This window comes from Halichoerus grypus, chromosome 10 (genome assembly GCF_964656455.1).
Source record: "Halichoerus grypus chromosome 10, mHalGry1.hap1.1, whole genome shotgun sequence".
Taxonomy (NCBI): domain Eukaryota; kingdom Metazoa; phylum Chordata; class Mammalia; order Carnivora; family Phocidae; genus Halichoerus; species Halichoerus grypus.
Window position 1 is genome coordinate 130,887,862 of NC_135721.1, and position 22,647 is coordinate 130,910,508.

Below are 22,647 nucleotides of genomic sequence, written 5' to 3' on the forward strand. Positions count from 1 at the left end.
ATCCCCCCAGTGAGAGCTTTATGGCCTTTCACAAACTATAGAAATGATCCCTGAAAGTATAGTCTTAGCTTTATGGCCTTTCACATTGAAATCCTAAGCTTGAACTTGAGCCCTTTCCTTGAAATGTTTTTTTTCTTCTTAGACTGGCTTTTTTTTTTTTTTTAAGATTTTATTTATTTATTTTGACAGAGAGAGAGAGAGAGAGACAGTGAGAGGGAACACAAGCAGGGGGAGTGGGAGAGGGAGAAGCAGGCTTCCCGTGGAGCAGGGAGCCCGATGTGGGGCTCGATCCCAGGACCCTGGGATCATGACCTGAGCCGAAGGCAGACACTTAATGACTGAGCCACCCAGGCACCCCTAGACTGGCTTTTAGAGAGAACATGACTTCTGCTTCCAGAAAGATGGAGAATATGAACGTTTCCTTATCCTCCCAGTAAGCACAACGGGAAGCCCCTGGTTTCTCTCTGCCAGACGGAGAGGAGAAGAAGACAGACCAGCTAGGGAATGGAGGAACCACAGAGTGCGGAGTGCCCTGGGGTTGCTTTTTGTCTCATAGATCCTAGACTTGGAAATGGAGGAGGCAGCAACCTGCAAATACCAAAAAAATGACCAAAAAAACGTTGGCAAGGAGGCAGAAAAACTAGATCGCTCACACACTGCTTGCTGGTGGGCAGGTACAACGGAACAGCCTGTGTAGAAAAGAGTTTGCCGGTTTCTTGACAAACTAAATACACAACCACAGTACGACCCAGCAATTGCATTCCTGGGCTTTTTTTCCACCGAAAAAAGAAATGAAGACATATATTCACACAAAAACCTACACATGGAAGTTTATAGCAACTTCGTTTGTAATAGCCCCAAACCGGAAACAACCGAATGTGTTTCAACGGATGAATGGCTAAACAAAATGTGGTCTCTCCATGGCATGGAATAGTATTCAGCAATAAAAAAGGAAGGAAAGGAGCAATATGTATTGATAGACTCAATGACTTTGATGAGCCTCCAGAAAATTCTGCTGTCCAAAGAGTGTATGTTCTGTATGACTCCGTTTATATACCATTGTCCAAAGGACCGAGCTATTGAAATGGAGCACAGATGGGTGGTTGTCAGAAGTTGGGAGAGGGGATGGATGTGGGAGGGAAGTGGATGTATCTAGAAGAGGGCAGCATGAGGTGGAAATGTTCTCCATGGGACTGTATCCATATCAATATCCTGGTGGTGATACTGTATCATAGTTTTGCAAGATGTTACCGCAGAGGGACCCTGGATAAAGGGATTTCTTTGTATTATCTCTTACAACCACATGTGAATCTACAATAATTTCAAGATTGATAATTAAAAAAAGGATAGTTCTGGAAGAGTAAGAATGAAGAATCAATAAAAAGTCCAACAATTCTGGAATAGGTCAATAAATTAGCATGTGGTATTGACGTGTGAGATTAACCTCTAGGCTACACTAACCTACATTTCTACGTGTAGGAATGAACACATTCCATGTGATGGAATATTTTGCAGCCATGAATTCTTTGAGGAAAAGTATAATGAGGAGAAAAAAAAGTCAATGATAATAATAATCATGACCAGCCTTTATGTGTCAGGCCCTGCTAAACTAGTTAAAAAGGCCTCATGTAAGTCTTACAAGGATTTCGTGAAGGTTTTTTTTTTTTTTTTTTACTGATGAATAAATTGAGGCAGGAAAAGGATAAATAACTTGCGTATGGTCATAGAGTAGAACTGAATTTATCTAAAACTAATGATGTAATGTATGGGGATTAACATAACAATAAAAAAAATTAAAAAAAAAAAAGAACTGAATTTGACTCCAGGCCCAGATCATTTCGGAGGCAAAAAGTATGTACGCTCCACGCTGCCTTACCTCCACCAACTCCCTTCAGGTGTTTACTCAAAACCAAGAGTTTTCCTATTTAATTTCTCTTGCTTCTATTCCTCTCCCCCGCTATACAACACATTTTTTCCAGATACATATGGGAATTTAGTGTATGATAAAGGTGTCACCTCAAATCTATCCAAAGTGAAGGGCTGTTTAATCAAAGATACAGGGCCAACAAGGTGGTCATCTGAAAACAAATTACGTGATGTCCTAAGTCAACCCTATAGAAGGACAGAATCCAAATGGATAAAAACGCTAGAAGAAAACATGGGAAAAATATTTATATTTTATAATTTTGGATTGAGAAGACTTCTGTAACTGTGACTCAAAATCTGGATGCCATAAAAGGAAAGATTGAGAGGAAAAAATAAACATCCAAATGTTTGGAAACATTCTGTTGGGAGGCTGGTTTAAGAAGCAGGCACTCTTGTTCACTGCTGATTGGAATGTAAATTAGTTTAGTACCAACTGAGGCCAGTTTGGCATTATCTACCAAAATTTTTAAGAAGAACAGACTCTTTTATCTAGCAATTCCCCTTCTAAGAATTGACTCTAAACTTTAAGTCACACACGTGTGAAAAACCAAATGCATGAGGTTATTTACTGCAGTGAGCACTAGCAAATGTTGGGAAACCAGTCCAATGTCATTGTTAGGGTCCCGGTGAACTAGATCATGGCACATCCACACAGCTGAATACTACACAAGGGTTAGAAATGAGGAAGCTGTACAGTTACGGAAATAGTGTTGCCTGAAAAAAAAAGCATGGACTAGACAGAGTGCATATTATATTACCTTCTGCATTAAAAAAAAAAAAAGGAATATGGGGCGCCTGGGTGGCTCAGTTGGTTAAGCAACTGCCTTCGGCTCAGGTCATGATCCTGGAGTCACGGGATCGAGTCCCGCATCGGGCTCCCTGCTCAGCGGGGAGTCTGCTTCTCCCTCTGACCCTCCTCCCTCTCATGCTCTCTGTCTCTCATTCTCTCTCAAATAAATAAATAAATAAATCTTTAAAAAAAAAAAAAATAAATAAATAAAAAATAAAAAATAAAAAAAAGGAATAAAAATTTATGCTTGCATTTGCTTATGTATTTCCAAAGAAACCCTGGAAGGATACACTTAAAAATGCAAACAGTAATTATCTATAGTGGGTGGCATTAGTAGGCAGACCATTTTTAGAATTTCTTAATTTGAGCCAGGTATTACGTACAAAAATCAAAATTAAAACAAAATGTAGGCAACTAATTCCAAATTTAAAAAAACACCCAGAGGGTGAAACTAAACACAGTTGGAAAGATGATGCCTTACATATTGAGTTATTTGTAGAAGGATCTTTGTTCCTAACTACAAATATGTCTTTGCTATTCTCATCAGGCCTCCAGATCATTCTCAGCAAACAGAAACTTTAGACTGAAGCAAAAAACGCTCCCCAGGAAATATCTGGAAACTTCTTTGATACAAACAGGTGTTCGTGGTGTCAGCTTGTTTTTCATCTGAGTGGGAAGAAGCCTATTTTCCCCCCTTGCTGTTAGCTTCAAAGGGCAAACAGACAGGGACTCTAGTTAAGTGATCACAATTTGTCACGTTGAAAAATAATGCTGCCTTATCATAATTTGATTGTCTATAATAAAACCCACATGGAACTTCTGGCACCTTCCTTTAACTGTGAATTGTCAACTGGATTTCGGCCTCTTTAAGCAAGGTCTACATTGTCAAAGTGAAAACATAAGCCATGAAAGCCTTGTCTGGAGCTATTAGTGATAAATGTCTCCCCCATCTAGGTTTCTTCACTGATGGCGTGCCCCTGGTTTCAGTTTGAATCGTTGTGCTGAGAATCAGCACCTAGCGTACAGTTTAACACAAGAAAATTTGTCCGAAGAACACTGAATGGTATAGAAACCCATTACTCCATTCCTTTCCATCTGTAAGAAATTTGAGCCACATGCTGCCTGGGATAAAAGGGAAAGCTCTGTTTCCTCTCCTACTTGGATGCCCCAACAGCACAAAGGGCATGGTGTGCTAGGCAACAATGGTCTCCAGACTGTCTTCTTCTGAGAGTACCGTCACCTGCACAGAGCCATTGTCAGACTGAGGGAGAAAAATGGAATTTGGTTAATTCTTAAAGACAGAATTTATCTTCCCATTTGTCCAGAAGGGAAAGCAAATTAATGAACAAGCAGGAAGGAACTCCAAAACCAAAGTCTATTAAAAATGTTCTGGGGGAACTTAAAAATTTCATATATATATATATATATATATTTTTTTTTTTTTTTTCTACATTACATATAATATATTTACTTTGTTTTCCCACAAAGCTCAAAACCACTTAAGGAGAGTTCATCACTGTAACTAATTTTTATTTTCCCCAATCTTCCCGCCCAAATTCACATCAGCTGATAAAAAGGCATTCATTCACATCATTCAGCCCATGGCAAAAATAGGGAAAGAACACAGCGCCTAAGAAATGTCAATTATCAAAGGCTTCAAAGACCGCCCATCCACAACCAAATTCCTCTTTCTCATCTCCTACTGGAGATTACTACACACCAGTTACAAGTGTATTTAAAAAGCCAGTGTTATCTGAACAGGGATTTGCCATCCTAGCTCTGAATTGCACAGTTCCGGAATTACAGTCAAGAAAAAAGTAACTTCTTGCGGAAACTTACTAGCAGCCTTAGGGCGGCAGCTGGGGATGCCTCAAGCCCTACAGCGCACTCTGCTGGAAGGATCCGGACATTACCTAGATTGTAGTATGTTCTTCAACTTAGCCAGGCAATGCCCTGTGCTTGCTCCTTTTATAAAAAAGGAGAAAATATGGATGAGCAAAGAGGAAAAATGTAACCTGCACCCATTATTCCATTACTGAAAATGACTGCTATCAACAATGTGTAATTTTTCATTCCACACCGCTCTCTGGATTCCTAAAGGATGCATAGGTGTTGGCAAGCGGGCAGATAGGATTTTTACCCTAAAAGGATTCTTCCTGTTTTGAACCCTGCTCTTCTCATTGATCACTGTCTTCACAGGTCACTCATTCCATTTCTGTGTCATGCTGGCTTATGATGTCTGGTGTAAGGGTGTCCCATAATCAACAGAACAGCTCCCTTATTGGACCGTTTTAATCGTCCCAACTTTCCTCTTATAAACATTGCTGGAATTTAAAAAAAAAAGCCTTGTGGATAAAATTTTGTCCATTTTCTCAATAAATTCCTAGGTGTCAAGTTGCTCGTTCAAAAAGCACGCTGTTTGAGACTGCCAACATGCCAGGGTTGAAACAATCTTCTTAATTAAGAAATTATCAAAGACTTCAGAGGGCAATACAAATAACCTAAAAATATTGAAACGTGAAAGCTATCTTTTCTTTGTCTTCTGGCATGTTTCCTAAGGGGAATCTAAGCTGCATGACACAGGTCTAAAAACGTTCTATTTATCCATTTTCCCTCCTCTTTGGAAGAGAGGCAATATTGTTCATTTCATCTGCTTGTTCTAATTGAAACAGACTTGGCTGGACCAGCTATCCAGCGTGATGCTCTTTACGGTAAATCGTAAGATCACCACTGCAGACCTAACCTCAGGGTATTAAGACCTCAACTCGTAGCTCGGCAGCAAAAACCCAACACAGCACCTATACGTGATAGAGCCTCATTAATCCATGGTGTTGACTGATGCAGAGATATTGTATTTATAAGATTAAATAAAGCAGTTGTTCATTGTGGTCAGAGTTGGAGGGGGAAAATAAATCTATCAAAGAAAGCAATTCACACTTGCTTCCTATGAATAAGGTTTTCCATTTTCTCTCTCAGAACTCCTCCACTTGAGGGCTAAGTGAATTTGTCAACTTGATCTTTAATGGTAAGTGAAATGTGGATAGAGAATTAAGCAATGAAATGTGCTTTTCTTGCCTCTTTGTTTTGTTTTATTTTCGCAGCAGTCATTGCTTTGGGGCACCCTCTTAAAGTCCACTATGTATGATATAAAATGGAAAAATACAGTTGCCGTGGGCAAAGAGTGGGTGGAGAGTGGTTCCCAGGGCAAGTCCTGTCAGGCAAAAGGGATTTGTGGAAGATTCTTCTGTTACAACATGCGCAAGCTCCAGAGTGATTGTGGCATTTCACATTTATTAGAGGGAAAATATCCAGTTTTTTAAAAAAAAGTACCTCAAAATATAAAAGCTAATGACCCACAGACTAGAATATGTTTGTCATCTGTTTAACAAACACTTCTCAGTAGCGAGAAAACTGTTTTGCATGCTGCCAAAATTAGGCTGCAGACCTTCTAAGAATGGTTTGACCTCGTGCAGAAAAAGAAAAAAAAAGTCCCATCCTTTTCCCTGAATTTTTAGGTTAGACCGAACTCCTTGGCCTTGCCCCCTACCCACTTAATTGTTTGCTACCTCTCCACTCTACTTTCTCTGTGTTCATGTCATCCATAGCCTTTTTTATTTATTTGTTTATTTGTTTGTTCATTTTCTTTTTTTTTTAAGATTTTATTTATTTATTTGACAGAGAGAGAGACAGCGAGAGAGGGAACACAAGCAGGGGGAGTGGGAGAGGGAGAAGCAAGCTTCCCACTGAGCAGGGAGCCCGATGTGGGGCTCGATCCCAGGACCCTGGGATCATGACCTGAGCCAAAGGCAGACGCTTAACGACTGAGCCACCCAGGCACCCCTGTTCATTTTCTTTTTCTTCTTTTTTTTTAAGATTTTATTTATTTATTCATTTTGGAGAGAGAGAGCACGGGGGGAGGGGCAGAAAGGGAGGAAGAGGGAGAATCTTAAGCAGACTCTGCGCCCCCAATGTGGGGCCCAATCTCACGACCCTGAGATCATGACCTGAACCAAAACCAAGAGTCAGAGGTTTAACTGACTGAGCTACCCAGGCGACCTGTTTATTTCCTTATTTACCATTGTTCTCTTCATTGGAATGAAAGCTTTCATGAGGTATATCATTCTATCCACCCTTAAATCATTCCTGGCACAAAGAAAGTACTCAGATGTTTGTTGAATGGATACATGAGAGTATTCAAGCCTCTTATTTATTGTTCAACACCTGCCAGTAGAATGACTCTCAGACTGGATTTACAGTTTATTAACAAGATGGTCACCTAAGTAGTTTCAAATTGTCTATCAGGTCAAGGTGTGAAATCTAGTTCTTACTGCAGGTCATAATCAAATTAGACCATAGGAACAGGGGATCGGGGAGCATAAGTGCTAGGAAGGAAGTAAAGTGGTCTGTGAAGGAGATATTTCACTTTATTCTCAACCTTACCACAAAAAAGTAATAATGTAAGTGTTGTAGCAAAGGACAACTCCCATGTCACACTGTTGGGAACAAGGGAGAAGTGGGGACTGGATAAGCTGGAGAGTGAATGCCCCATCCCAAGCAGCAGCCACAACTCACATCCTGTCTGGGAATATAGGATGAAACTTCCCACTTTCCAGAAATATCTGAAATCTGGAAGTGTATTGGAATTTCATAATTTTAAAATATTGTCAACTTTGTCCATTTCAAAATGTTATCCATCATCTAAAATATTAAAACACTGTGAAGTTCAAATAAAATCTATCTATGGTTTGCTGCATCCTGCAAGAGGCCATTTTCCAACTTTGGTCTACATACCTAGCTCAGCATTTCCAAGAAGAGTCCCTCAGAAGCCATGCCCAACTGGTTAGACGGCTAGCAGTTTTATGGGTAATTAAGTTTAAGAAATGCTCAGTTAAACAAAGTGAAGCAGATCTGCTTGCTGCAGGACTTCTCAGGCCTTAAGGAGGCTGATTCCGTTGTTAATCTTCAGGAAAGAGGATAAGGCAAGTTGTATTTTCTAAAACTATTTGATGGTGAGCCCTGTTTCAAGGTGGATCTCATTGGACCAATGTTCCACAGAGTTAGCTAATGTCCCAAAGTATTAGCTTCAGATAAATTCCAGCTCTTTTGCTTTCTAGCCATAGGACCTCACGCAAGTTACTTCACCTCTCTTTGAGTTAGTAAATGCTCAATAAATTAGGGCTGTTATTATAACCTGGCAGGGGGTGAATCAGACTGGATAGCACCAAAGGGAAAGTTAACTCAAAATTTATTTTGCATATCCATTGCAAAACACCATTCACTTAATATTCAACCATGATGATTAACACCATAACATGTTAAAGACTGAATTTAAAATACTGAGGGGCCACCTGGGTGGCTCAGTCGGTTAAGCATCTGATTCTTGGTTTAGGCTAAGGTCATGATCTTGCCCCATATCGGGCTCTGCGCTTAGTGCAGAGTCTGCTTGACCTTCTCCCTCTGCTCCACCCCCCACCCCCTCGCCCCACCCCCCACCACATGCTCTCTCTCTCTTTCTAAATGAATAAATAGAACCTTTAAAAAATACCGAATAAATGATACAGATATATGATTCAACATAGTTTATCTCAGTGAAAGTATCTATATCATGCATATATTTTGAAGTCATTTTTTATTTAAAGCTGTGTTAGGCAGAGCTGATAATGAGATTGTGAGACTATATTCCAAGATTCTTTGCAAAGTCGTAACATGATGTGTACCATCTTTGTTCTTGTCAAGTGCATCTAACAAACATCGCTGCATTCCAGGCAGTGTACCAGGCGCTGGGAACACTTGGTTGCATAAGACACAGCCACATCCCTCAAGATCACCATTTCCATACATGAGAAGAGTGATTATGGTGAAGAAATTTTTTCAAACTTCATGTTGTGACCATTAGTAGATTAGAAAACAATTTAATGGGTCGAAACCAGCATTAAAAACAACAAACACAATAGAAGAGAAAAGAATACAAAACACTAATGTGTGTTCTGTGCTGTGAAAACAGCACTATTCTGTGAATTCTTTGTTGCTTTCATGTGCGTGTCTATCAGGTCAAGGTGTGAAATCTAGTTCTTACTGCGGGTCATAATCAAATTAGACCATAGGAACAGGGGATCGGGGAGCAGCATCTACAGTTCTGTGTACTCGATGATTTCCTGATATAAACTTGGATAGAAAAAAATATATCTGGTTTCTATTCATGGCATATCATCTTTGCTATCAGAGTCTGCTCTCTACTAAAGAAACTTGACAAGCCCTCCTTGGACCTTGACACATATATGCGACTGAATTTACAACAGGTAACTCTTAGGAAACTCCCTTTCCCTTTGAAAGGACACTATGACCATGGATGTACACTACTTGAAACTCTGGAAGCCATCTGGAAACCACACGTGGGCAGACTTGTGAACCAAGCTAACAATACATGGTAGGCCCTGGAGAATGACTCATCCTGGAGTATGAAGATGTTGAACCAGTGTAAACCCCCTACCTCTAGAATTCTCACTATGCTCAAGAAATAATATATTCTCCTAACTATGCCACTGGTGATTGGGTGGGTTTTTTACTTGCAGTCAAAGGCACCCTAAATGATAGACTACCCACATTCCATCATGCAGGAAGACCATTTCATTTAGTTTATAATTCTTTATTTCTCACTTTCTGAGAACTTAGAAAATATACTGTTTCACTTAGCATCATTACTATTGACTGCCTGTATAATCCTCTATCCTTACAATCTCCCCTCAGGCAGGCAGTATCTTCCTTTTCTGGATGAAAACACAAGGTTTGGAAATGACTGAGTGTTACAGGTTTTAGCAACTGATGGATCTTGATTATGGTTCTGCCACTAAATTAGCTGTGTGGTCTTGGGCAAGTAACTTAACTTCTCTGAGCTCTAGCTTCCTCATCTGTTAAGTGGCAATAAAAATACCTACCTTCTTGTGTTGTTATAAAAATCAAAGCAGATAAAATATGCCAAATGCTTACTACACAGCCTATGAATAATGAATTATTGAAAAGTGAGGCAATTATTACTATTTGACTTGACCACACAGCTAATAAGTGGTAGAATCTGAACTCAGCCCTGGATCACTCAAATTCCTACACTTGCACATCAACTCTGCTGCTGAAAACAGTTCATATCAAATGTTTCTTAGTGCTAAATCCATACAATTTATAAAAATTACAGTATCCTAGCTAAAAACCTTGCTTACTCCATAATTTGCATAATTTAGAATAGTTTCCTCTGTACTGACAGAGTCTTTTGGTGTGGGTAGTTCTCTTTACCTGTTGGAATGACATGACCTTGAGGCTCTAAGGTAGACAAAACAAAATAAAAGCACAGCTTAAAGTTCACTTGGCACGCCAACATGGGAATTAGGTGGTTTTTAAATTTTTTAAATTTTAACTTGTCATTTCCAATGTTGCACATCCTAACATTTAAAAGAATTAAATAGAAATTTCCTCAGACAAATATTCAATTTCGCCTAGTCACAACCCCATTGCACAAATTTCAACAATTTGGTCAAAACATAATGTTGAGCATGAAAAGTATGGGCTTGGGGGATGGGCATTTCTCTTTAGCTATGTAGCTTGGAGTCGGTGACTTGGTTTCCCTAAAGCTTGGGTTTTTTCCTCTGTAAAATGGTAAAGATACAGGAATTCCTGCTTAAGTTTTGATGTTTTGATAAGACACTTCCTTCAAAGCAATTTTGTTACTGAATTTGACTTAATGTATAGCATAAAAAACAAATACTGGAGGATTCATTCAGCCTCATGGAGAACCTGGCATTGAAGGTGAAGTGAATTTTTGGTAAAGAGAGAGAGAGAGAGAGACAGGAGGAGAAAATGTGGCATCTGCACAGGTCACATGGGGGGCATTCTGACTGGGTACATTTAAGCGAATAATGGCAAATACATTTGAAACACAGAGGAAAGCCGGTGGAGACCCTTGAATGTCAGACTAACAAACCGCGGCTTGTAGGCAAGGGCGCTGAACTTCTATTTTTGCTCAAATAATTTTATAACTCCTGCACCTTTTGGTTTCCTTTAACTCAAATCAAGACTTTGGGTTGAAAGCTACATTGCTTTCAAATTAGATTCAACAGTGCTGTCTCGGTGAGCTTCGGTTGAGAACTATGGAAGGGCAGAGTAAAAAGACAAAAATGTTGATTAATAGGGGGGAAAACCATGATGCTAATAATAGCTGAATTTTCTTTTTCTCAAAATGCAGCGTCTCGGTGCTGAGTTTTCTACATGGCTTATCTCTTTTAACTTTTACAAGTGTGAATAATGGGAAAATGTGCTTGGCACTATTGATATCCCCATTTTACAGATAGAGAAACCAAGGTTCAGAAAGTTTTAGTCACTTGTCCAAGGTCACACAGCCAGTAGGCAACAGACACTGAGTTGAAACCTTTAGCTACTTGACTACAATGCTTATGTTTTCGTTCCCTACTTTACACCATGTAGGATTCTGGAAATCTTGGTTCTTTAATTCCATTTCTACCACTAAATAGCAGGGGCAGGGTGGGGTTGCCATTAAGTGAGATGAGGAAGCCTGTGGATGACACAGGTAAGCATGCTGTTGCTTGTTGTTAGGTGTGAGAGAGGAGTTCAGTTTTGCACATGTTGGGCGAACCTTCAAATGGAGATGTCGAAATTCAAGTACCCATGTCAAGAGGCAGCTGGATACTTAAGGCTCGACTTCAGGGGTGGATCTAGGCTACAGACATGAATTTGGGACTTGTCAGCAGATAGCTGTATTTAAACCCTTGGGACTGGGGGTGTCTCTACGGAAGTAAGTGTAGTCAGAGAAGATGTCTAGGAATTGAAGACTGGGGAACTCCACGGTTTGGAGGATATGATCCAGCCAAGGAGATTAAAGAACTGCGGGCAGTGTGGGGGTGGTGAGGGACCAGGTGAAGAAGGGTGTCTGATGTGACTAGCAAGGCCAGTAGGACATGACTGAGACATCCGGGGTTTGGCGGCCACAGTGAGGGCCCCGGGGAGTTGCGACATCATGGCCACTTCGACAAGAACAGTTTTTGTGGAGGATAAAAGCGTTCAAGGGAGAAAAGGATACGAGGAAGCAAAAACATGGAGTATTTTTCTTAATATCTGTAGTCGGAATGAATTTGAGGATCGGAGTCATTTCTCACAATGTCCCTTTAAAAAATTACATCTCTTACTAGATGATATGATCTTTGAAGGACTAGAACGTGATTTATCTTTAAAATGCTTTGCCAAGGTGTTTAAATAATAATTGGAAAATTTAGTTAAACTTTTAAAGAAAGGCATATTCTTGTTTAAATCTCCTGAATCCGTGCTTGGTAACAGGTTAAGCCCCTCCCCCTCCCCCAACTCAAAGATGCTTCTGGAATTACGGGTTGACAACAGACATGCAGTGTTTGTTTTTTTTTAACGGATAAAGACCAAATTTTCATTATGTAACTTTTTTTTTTTTTCTTTTTGCAATGACTCTCTTAAATGCATATCTTATAGCTCTGGTCCAATTGTTGAGGGGCTAGAAAAATTAAAAAAAAAAAATCTCGTCCCTGCCAACATGTTGGTTTGTGTGAATCACAGCTCAGTGAAACCCTTCAGGCATATAATTTATCTTTTCTTTGGCTTATGTAGTAAATGCTTCATTTGTTCATGAATTCTGGCCTTGTTTTAATTATGCTATGCTCTGAATGTAGTTTTATGAGGCACAAAAATAAGATTGTCGTTCTGAAAACACAGAAGATTTGTGTGCTTCTCCCAGAATGAAATGGTGGCATCTTTCTCCCAATTCACAGCTCTGCAGGTTTGTGGTTGGAATTCCAATCCAGGAAGAAGCATGCAGTGAGACTGGGGGAAAGGGTTTGTGTGAGTGGGAGGGAAGGGGCAGCTGACACAGGGCTGAGCCCAGCGCATAATCTACGCTAAGAATTCTGAATCAATACATTGACGGCCATTTCCGCATAATGCGGTACTCCCACCAAGAAAGCCATTGATGGAGAAGTTTTATTCGTGTTACTTTCTGAGGCCTGGATTCTCTCATTACACTCATGGAACAATTGATTTCTCCCTCTCCCCTGCCCAATACAGACCACTCAGCCAGGGATCGGATGAGAAACATCAATAATCAGAAGGCTGTTTTTGTTCAAAAGCTTTGCAGGTATATGTATTTGAATATCCACAAGTTCACAGACTAAGGGAGACAATAAATGGCTACTTCCTGGCTTTTCCATGTTTTATATGCATATAGTACAGAATGGGTACTCAATATTCAGATTCCAGTGATACTGTCAGTAAAAGCATGGACATTTGTAGTGTGACAAAGACAAATGCAAACTTCACTGGTGAATCTAAGGGAGCGAACTCACTTTTTCCAAAAGGAGGATAAGTTACAACTTGGGGGTCTTCTGAGAGGTGCTGGTAACTTTAAAATATCGCCCAAGGGCTTGACTATATCAGATACCTGCCATGCTCCCAACATAAGCCCCCATCTTCTGAGTCAAATCTCGTTTTAGATTATTCCACTCAAATTCAGGTGCCAGTCCTAAGAGTCTTTAATAAAAAAAGCTGGGTTGATAAAGTACAACTCTAAACTGTCCTGTGCTTTTCTTAGAATGGGAATGGATTGATTGCATTGGGGTTTTATGGTTAAAAACGTTCAAGGGTCAGGTCTCAGATGCTAACCTGTTTTTCTTAATTAAGGTGGGGGATCTGGATAAGTCACTAGATACCTGTCCCAAGATAGTAAAGCTCAGTCCTTCATCCTCTTCCCATAAATAACTCCATCTTTTCCTGACTCGGGTAATGGGTTGGCTTTGGATGCCCAAGTGAATGGAACATGTAACTATTCACAAAGTTATAACCTCCCAGTGGCCTCAGGATCCATGACCAATAATGAGAACTCAAGAGTTTCTGCTCAGAGTCAAGCAGTAAATCGTTTCTCACATATTCATGAATATTGATGACCAGTTTCTAGCCCCAAGACAAGTAACTTTCCAGCTCCAGGTTTATACATTTGATGGAATGTTCCCCGAGCCAGCAAGGCCAATTCTCTTTGTGTCTGAGCATCTTCTACGGCACTCGGCCTCCCCAAGGAGAGCACTTGGCACCTCGCACAAGGATCTCAGGGGTTTTGTACCTCTTCTCTTGTAGGACCACAAAGTCCCTGAGGACAAGGGCTCTGTCCCGGCCACCTCTCTAGCCTGTCTCACCTGTACCTGGCAGTGTCATACCCAGTAAAGATGCGATGCCTGGATGCATTTGAAGACCTACTTTGAATTATAAGGAAAGCTATTCAGTTGGCCCTGAACTGGTACATTTGGGGAAATGGGCATTTGAACGACAATTTTTTAAACTTTTGAAAGAAAATCTGAAAATCAGTTCTTGGAGGAGAAATTTACAGAAACAGCAAGAATGCTGATAGTAAGAGCCTGAACACACAAGCCTGATTATCTTTCCCCAGTTGTAACTGTCCAGAATGTTTAGCTGGTGACTAACATTTAAAATATAATTCTTGACACCATCCTGGGTGCATTGAAACCGCAGACTAATGTGATACTCATTTTCTTTAAGGAGAATAATCTATGTACAGTGTTTAGAACAGAGCCTGGTAGACCGTAAGTGCTCAATAAATGACAGCCAGTGTTATTAGCAATAGGGAATGCAATTAGTTGTTATTAAGACAACTATATTAACAGCCATGATATAGAACCCTGTAATGAAAAACAGCTCTAATTTTTTCCTGCTTCTAACCTCAACGACTAACTGCATTCCCAAATTTTGAAAAATACTGTTATTTAAAAGTCCAATGACTCAAAAAACAAGTACCTTAAAATACACTGTATCAACTCTTATTTCCTTTTTCATTCGAGTAGTTCCTTTCTCGGCCCAAATACAAACAAACTCTCTCAAGATAAAAAGCCAATGCTCTTTTTTAAGATCAAAAGAACCTGCCTTTCTTTGTGCCGGGGGGGGGGGGGGGGGGGGGGCAGTGGGAAAGCAGCTGATTCCAGATACCTCCTGAAAAAAATATCTAGTTTTTACAAAGATATTACTCCAGCTTATTGGAAAATAATTAGTACATAAAAGAGTCTGCCCAGAGCTGTAAAAGCTCTTCATTTAAACCCACACTTTGGTGCAAAAGATAGTTAAAGATCAATCCAGGCTATTAAAAAGAAGAAATGAAATGTATTCCAATGAAAGCCTATAAACATACAGAATGGGGAACAACCTACTGAGACCAGACAGGGCAGTGAAGTCTTTTAGGGACCATTTTTATTCTGCTAACACCTTTCCCTCCAGACTCCATCGATCATAAATGCAACCTGTCTTCCACCATCTTTTAATGAATGGAAGGACGAATTCATCTGTATGTAACTCACCTCCTCTCTTCTTTTACATAAAGCAGATGTCACAGCTGTTATTGCTCTTCAAACAGATGTTTCCGCCCACAGAAACATGGGGGACACTCCACTACAATGTGCTATTTGTTCTAGAGGGGTCGACGGCTTGATGCCTTGTCAGGGCCCCTTGGTGACTGCCGAGCGATTTGGTGCCCTTGTCTCAGCCCCTCGGAGCCCCCCCTCCGCACCTCGAGCTGGGGTTCACAAAATGGATTGTCCAGCACTTACCCTCTCTGCAGGGACATCGTCGGACGGCCTGGACAATCCGGAAACTTCCTGGGCCTGGTCTTGACGCTCTGTGCCCTCGGCTTCCCGGTGGCTGTTGACTGGTGCCTTTTCCCGTCCCTTGTCCAGTTTGAAGAGTTTGTCCAAAAAGCTGGAGTCCTTAGGCTTGGAGGAGGCTGTTCCTCCTGACTCAGGTGAGACAGGCGCTGGTCCCCAAGGGGCAGAGAAGCCTCCGTCCCCCGCCGGGCTCTGGCCTGGGGTTTTATGTGGGTCGTGGCCCAGCGCAGCTGCTCCCGGAAGTGCCACACTCTCACTTGGGTCTTTGTTCCCTAGAGTGTTACTGGAGCTGACATCAAGCTTCACTGATCCAGTGGATGAATCCGTGGCTTGGTCTCCAGCACGTCCTGGTACAGGCCGAGAGAGTGTCAAGAAAAAACGAGATTTAGCAGCTGGTGCCTCGGGTTTGGCCTCTTTCCCAAGATTCTTTCCGTTGGCATCTGCAACAGCGCCGATCTCCATTGTCTTGGGGGAAGAAGTGGCCACATTATCCTCCTTGACACTTATTCCCAAGTCGACTGTAAACACAAACATAAACAGCGGTTATTCAACCCGGCGAGGAAATTCAAGGAAGGATAATGGACTCCGAACGTTTTATACACAGAGGCCATGATGAAGCGGGGGCTCTGTTGTTGTCCACTCACTCTGTGAGGCAGAACTTGGTTCTCTAGGACTCCTCTGACCCTGCTCTTCTGGGGAGAGAGGAATGGGGGGGTAAGGGAGGGCAGCCAGTTGGCGGAGGGCACATCCCAGGTGTTGTCCTAGTGACTCGTATCACTTCTCCGGTGGTAGCTTTGGAGGAATCTCATGAGAAGCAAATTGTCACGATTTCATCGGGGAGGCAGCAGTGGTCAGGAGCTTGGGCTCTGGAGCTAGAACAAGGTTTCTCCACCTCGGGACTATTGACATTTGGGGCCGGATCATTCTTTGCTATGGGTGGTTGGCAGCGTCCCTGGCCTCAGCCCAGTAGATGCCAGTACCCCCCCCACCCCCCAGTTGTGACGATCCAAAATGCCTCCACACATTGCCCTATGCGGGGGCAAAAATCACTCACATATGAGAACCACTGAGCTAAATTGTCTCTTGGAATCTGAGTTACTTAACTGTCCTGTGCCTCAATTTTCTGGCAAAGTGAGGCAAATGGTAGAACTTACCTCCTAATGTTGTGATGCAGATCACATGACAGACAGAACAGTGCCTGATGCATGTTCGTTGTTATCATTATCCGCAAGTGAGAAAAGTGGCTGCCACAGGGGTTGGTCCACATCCCCACAGCTGCCTGGTGAGCAGCTAAGTCGCAGAGTCTGGTTATGTGCAGAGACCCGACTCTGACATTTGTGCTCTGTCTTACCATCAGGCCTGTGTTAGCCTAAGCTCGTGGAAGATTTTAAAAAGTAGTACTCAGAAAGTTTCCATGTTGAAGGCTGGAAGGGCAAGTGTCCACACAGGGCCACAAATTAGACCTCCAACCAGCATGGAATCAGAGACGTAGGTTAGTGCCAGGACTGCGTGTGGACGTGGGCTCGGCCTCCTCCTCCAGGGAGGGACACTGCTTCCAGCATCCAGCTGTTCCGGCTTTGACCTCGGCATGGGTCTCACCGAACTGCTTTCTTTCCTAGGTATCTTTTATAAAGCAGTGCAATATTCAGGAAAAAAGGAGAGACCATGAATTTTGGAATGAAACCTAAAGAATCAAGATTCTCTGCTGATAAACTGTGTGACCTTGGTCAAGTCACGGAAAAATCTTTGCATTTCCTCGTACGTAAGATGGGAATGGTATCATTGCAGCATTACTGGGATGTTTAAGGGAGAAGACATATGCAACGACTTTGGCACATTGTCTTTTCTGTAGTAGGTGTTTAAGAATTGACAGACACTATGATTTAAGGATTCTCCCACCCCTTTGCCAGCATTGTGTTTTGCTTTATACAGCAGTGGCCAGTCACTTTTATTTTCTTATTTTTATTTTTTAAAGATTTTGTTTATTTCTTTATTTGAGAGAGAGAGCAGAGAGAGTAAGCACGAGAGGTGGGGAGGGGCAGAGGGAGAGGGAGAAGCAGGCTCCCCGCTGAGCAGGGAGCCCTATGCAGGACTCGATCCCAGGACCCCGGGATCATGACCTGAGCCGAAGGCAGACGGTTCGCCGACTGAGCCACCCAGGCGCCCCGTAGCCAGATCACTTTTACAATATGTTTGCAGGAAGACAGAGAAAAGGACAAAAGGAGAAAGGGGAGAATCTTTTGGTCTGCTCATATTGCTCGTTAATATGTGTGAGAAACACACACACACGGGTACACACTTTTATTAGCAATTGTTTTTGCCCAACTCTGGTATCTCTCAGTGTCTAGAGTCAGGACCAAACAAAAAGGAGAGAGAGAAAGGGAGAGCCGGGTCTCTATGTAGAATGCTAATTGCTGAGGAGCACAGAAGAGATGGTCCAGAGGCCAGTGACAAGCACTAGGGGTTCCTCACAATCTCAGATCCCAGGGAAGTCACCCTGTAGGAGCGCTGGGTATGTCCTCTAGCTCTTCTTCTTCTCTAGCTTTTCCTGTGCTCTAGGAATTCATAATCGTGGTAAACACTGTACTCAGAGAGAGAAGGCTGGAGGGAGAGTGGGAATAAGGAAGTGATAGATGGAGGTGTCAGAGTGCCAAGTAAGCCGGGCAGGCAGCTGAAGCATCACAGTGAATATAAATGAATCGTGGGGACGGTCCATGCCAGGAGAAGAGGAAACAGTTGACAAAAAGGCAGAGACTGAGATTCAAAACAAGGAAGGGCTTTTCAAAATGCCGAGAGCATCAGCCAATCTCTTTCCCTTTTTCCTCTCTTCCTTACTCTCCAGCCAGGAACCAAAAGAGCTGGTGGTAAGTAAGAGTGTTACACTCAGAGAAAAAGTCTTTAGGAAAAAAAAATCTTCCCAAAGACAGACTTTTTAAAAATTGAGTTATATTAGTTTCAGGTGTACAATGCAGTAATAATCCGATACTGGTATGCACTATGAAGTGATCACAGGTTACCATCTGTCACCATGCAGTTGACCCCCTTCACCCAGCTGAACCCCCTCCCAACCCTCTTGATTCCTCTGATAACCACCTGTTATCTGTATCTGTTCTCTGTATCTCCAAGTCTTGTTTTGTTTGTTCATTTGTTTTGTTTTTTACATTCCACATACACGTGAAATCATATGGCATTTGTCCCTGTCTGACTTATTTCACTTAGCATTATATCTTTAAAGTCCATTCACGTTTTTGCAAATGGCAAGATTTTCTTCTTTTTTTCTGGCCAAGTAGTATTCCCACCAACACCTGTTATTTCTTGTTGGGTTTTTTTTTTTTTTTATAGTAGTCATTCTGACAGGTGTGAGGTGATATCTTAGTGTGGTTTTTATTTGAATTTCCCTAATAATTAGTGATGTTGAACATCTTTTCATGTACCTGTTGGCCATCTGTGTGTCTTCCTTGGAAAATGTCTATTTAGATTCTCTGTCCATTTTTAAATCAGATTTTTTTTTTTTGCTATTGAGTTCTTTATACATTTTGGATATTAATCCCTTATTGAATAAATGATTTACAAATATTTTCTTCTATTTAGTGGGTTGCTTTTTCATTGTGTTGATGACTTCCTTTGTTGTGCAGAAGCTTTTTAGTTTGATGTAGTCCCTAGACAGACTTGTTAAAAAGTGCCAATATATTGCTTTAATAAAGGATAAATTCTTGTCATCCAGGTATCTAGACTAGCCCTCAATGCATTTAGAAATTACAGCAGATGCAAACTTTAGCTCTTGATATTAGCGAATGGGGAAAGTATTTTTGATAACTCGTAAGAATGAGGACTTCCTAGATGGAACATTCCATAAGAATGAAGGTCTGCCCCCCAAACTTGAGTGAGTGTATCACCCAGAGCTTCCATTTCCTTTACTAAAATGCTTATCTCCTCCTAAAATGATCTAAGCTAGACTACTCCTGTGGCTTTTGCTGAACCCATTAGAACAGAGTTACGTTCTTTATGCTTGGATTGGCAAACCAGTGGGGGTACATCTGTAAGTGGTGGCCTTGGGCATCACATTCACAAGTGCCTGCCTCAGAACAAACTCAGATGAAAGCAGAGCCAAAAGATTCAGGGAACAAATGCCCAGTGATAGAATTTGAATACCTGGATCCAGCTATGCCTGAAGATGAAATTTACCATTACGTGGCCAACAGGTTTTTTTTTTTTTCACTCATGCCAGCTTAAATTAAGTACATACTCAGTGGCTTGGAGAGAATTTCACGGAATTGGCCAGTACCATTTCACTTGTCAAGTAATAGCAAACAATCCTCTTCCTGAGAAGTTGTCTCTAAGCTCTTCAAGTCTGTCCAGGAAGCAGTTAGTATGGGAGGAAGGAAGGTAAAGAGAATGAAAGAGGAGGAAGTAAGTTACAAGGAGCTGGATAGAGACGCCACCAACCCTTTGTCTTCGCAGTAAAAGTGAAGGGAAAAAATCCACTTCAGGAAAGAAATTACCACTTTTGAGATCTCTGATAAACATTGGAAACAAAATATGTCCTAAAACATCGATTTAAGTGCACGTGCATGCACACGCACACACACACACACGCACACACTGACACTCACACACATCCAATCTGTGAATGAATAGGAAGAAAACCCACTGGAGTTACAAGTTTTATACTCTTGCAAAGATGAATATTGTTTACATGCCTTCCTCACATTACTATGGAAAGAATTAAAAAGTTCCTTCAGGACGACGGGAACCAAGCTTTCAATTCCTATAAGCAATCTTGAGAGAAGCTCATCTTGAATCTGGTTTCAATAAAAAGTTTTCTCATAAAGCAGACAAACAGATGACATACCAAAGAGATTTTACTTTCCATGAAAAAAAAAATGTGTAAGAGTTTAGGGAGATAAAAAGGAATCAAGTAAGAATGCAGATGACAGCCCTCAAATATCTAGAAGAGTTGAACATTTTGATCTTCTTAGTGCAGAAAATATATTTTGTATTATGTGCTTTTTAAAAGAAAGTCATTGTAGGCAGACATGGGATTGAGAACTTATTTCCAGTGGCATTTTGGTGTCATTGTTAAGACTTCGATTCTGGAGCCGAGGACCTCGGTTTGACTCTCAAATATGAAATACAGATGGTCCTCGGCTTTCAGTGCTGGGACTTGTGTTTTTCGGCTTTACAACGTGCAAAACTGATACTCATTCAGCAGAAACTGTACTTGGAGTTGAATTTGGATCTTTTCCTGGGTTAGCGGTATGCAGGGCGACCCCCTCTGGTGATGCTGGGTAGTGGCAGGTCCCAGTCAACCAGGTGATCATGAACCTGTACGCTGACAACCCTTACGGCCAGCCTGTCTTTCCCTTTCAGTGCAATATTCAGTACATTTCATATACATGCCATACTCAACCCTTTATTACCAAATAGGCTTTGTGTTAGATGATGTTACCCAACTGTAGGCTAATGGAAGTGCTCTGACCATGTTTAAGGTAGGCTAGACTAAGTTATGATGCTTGGTAGGTTAGGTATAGTAAATACATTTTCTTTTTTTCTTTTTTTTTAAAGATTTTATTTATTTATTTGAGAGAGAGAGAGAGGAGAGAGAGAGCATGAGCCAGGGGGAGGGGCAGAGGGAGAGGGAGAAGCAGACTTCCTGCTGAGCAGGGACACTGACATGGGACTCAACCCCAGGACCCTGCGATCATGACCTGAGCCAAAGGCAGATGCTTAACCGACTGAGCCACCCAGGCGCCTATAAATACATTTTCAACATACAATGGATTTATCAGGAGGTAGCCCTATCCTAAGTCAAGGAAGGTCTATCTGGGATCTGGCTAAATTACTTTATATTCCTATGCCTCAATTTTCTTATAAAATGGGCAAGAAAATAACAATGCCTTCTTCAAAGGGTCATTAAGAGGATTAATTGAAATCTTCCTACAAGGTGCTTACTGCTTACAGGTATGTGGTGTGTCCTTGAGAAAAATTAGGTTTTTTTGTTCTATTAATATATTATTACTACAATTACTATTTTATATTTCCAAACATAAGTCATAAGGAAAAAATATTCTAATGGTTTAACCTACAAATTTGAGTGCTCTGGAAAGACTTCTAAAAATAGTAATAATATGAATTAATTTATCTTCAAAAATCTAAGAATCTGGGCCAGAGAAGATTCAGGAATGCTTCCCACTCTCTACGTATCAAGTATTCGTATTCTCAGTCAAAACAAGCTGCTTCCTCAGAGTTCTATTGCATATTTTAAACACACACACACAAAGTCTCTATTACAATATTCAGAACTTCTGAGGAAGGATTATGTTTTGGTTGTTTGTTTTTTTTTCCATGTGGCAAAGTTCAAATTTTCACTTACTACAACTGTTCATTCATTGAATGTTTCCCATGTACCAGGCATTATGGCAAATGCTGTCTGTAACAAGAAGCATTTTATTTATGCATTAGAGCAAATGTATACATTAGGTACTATCAACACTCCCATTTTACAGGTGGGAAAATTGAGGCTCTGAGAAGTAAAGTCACCTTTCAAACATCATCCTGCTCTCAAGCAGGATGCTCTTAAGTCAGGATTCAAACCCATGTTTGCCTGATTCCAAAGCTCAAACCCTTGACATTTTGTAGTAGAAGCAAGAACAGAAGAGAGGGAGAGGACAAAGCAAAGTTTGGTTAATGGAATTAGTGGATTTTCAAGAAAACACTATGCACAAGAGAAAAAAAAAACCAACAACTGTGTTTTCTCACCTTTGGGAGACATTGGTGTGTGACTTTGTTTTGTTTTAAATAAAAATTAGATCATGTCATTCATCTACATAAAACTATCCAAAGAGGGCTTCACCCTAATTAAAATCAAGCCCGAACTCTACCATGGCCAACACCTGTTAGAACCTCAGCTCAGCCCGTGTTCCTCTTCTTAACACACCGACCTCGCTCTAGCTGTTCTTTCCGCCTGGGAATGTTTCCCCTCTGATCTTTCCATGGCTACCTGGTTATCATTCAGGCCTCAGGTCAGGTGTCTCCTGACCACCCTTTCTAAAGTCACCCTTCCACTCACCCCATTTCCTCTTTGGGCTCTGCAGCGCCTTCCTTGGTCTCTGAAATGATCTCATTAATTCATTTTGCTTCTTCTCCACGAGAAAGTAAGCCCAAGTAGACAGAGACCTGGTCTGTGTTGATTACAGCTGTGTCCCCGGTGCCTCCAACAGAGCTTGGCACATAACAGAATTAAGT

At 41.2% G+C, this 22,647-nt stretch overlaps 1 protein-coding gene across 1 annotated transcript in view; it reads right to left on the bottom strand.

Annotated features, from left to right (window-relative positions):
• Positions 1-22,647, bottom strand: part of BCAS1 (brain enriched myelin associated protein 1) — a 112,275-nt gene that overhangs the window by 45,745 nt on the left and 43,883 nt on the right. The window contains exon 5 of the mRNA XM_036070840.2: positions 15,349-15,920. Coding sequence (XP_035926733.2) covers positions 15,349-15,920 — 572 coding nt within the window. The remainder of the gene's footprint in view (positions 1-15,348; positions 15,921-22,647) is intronic.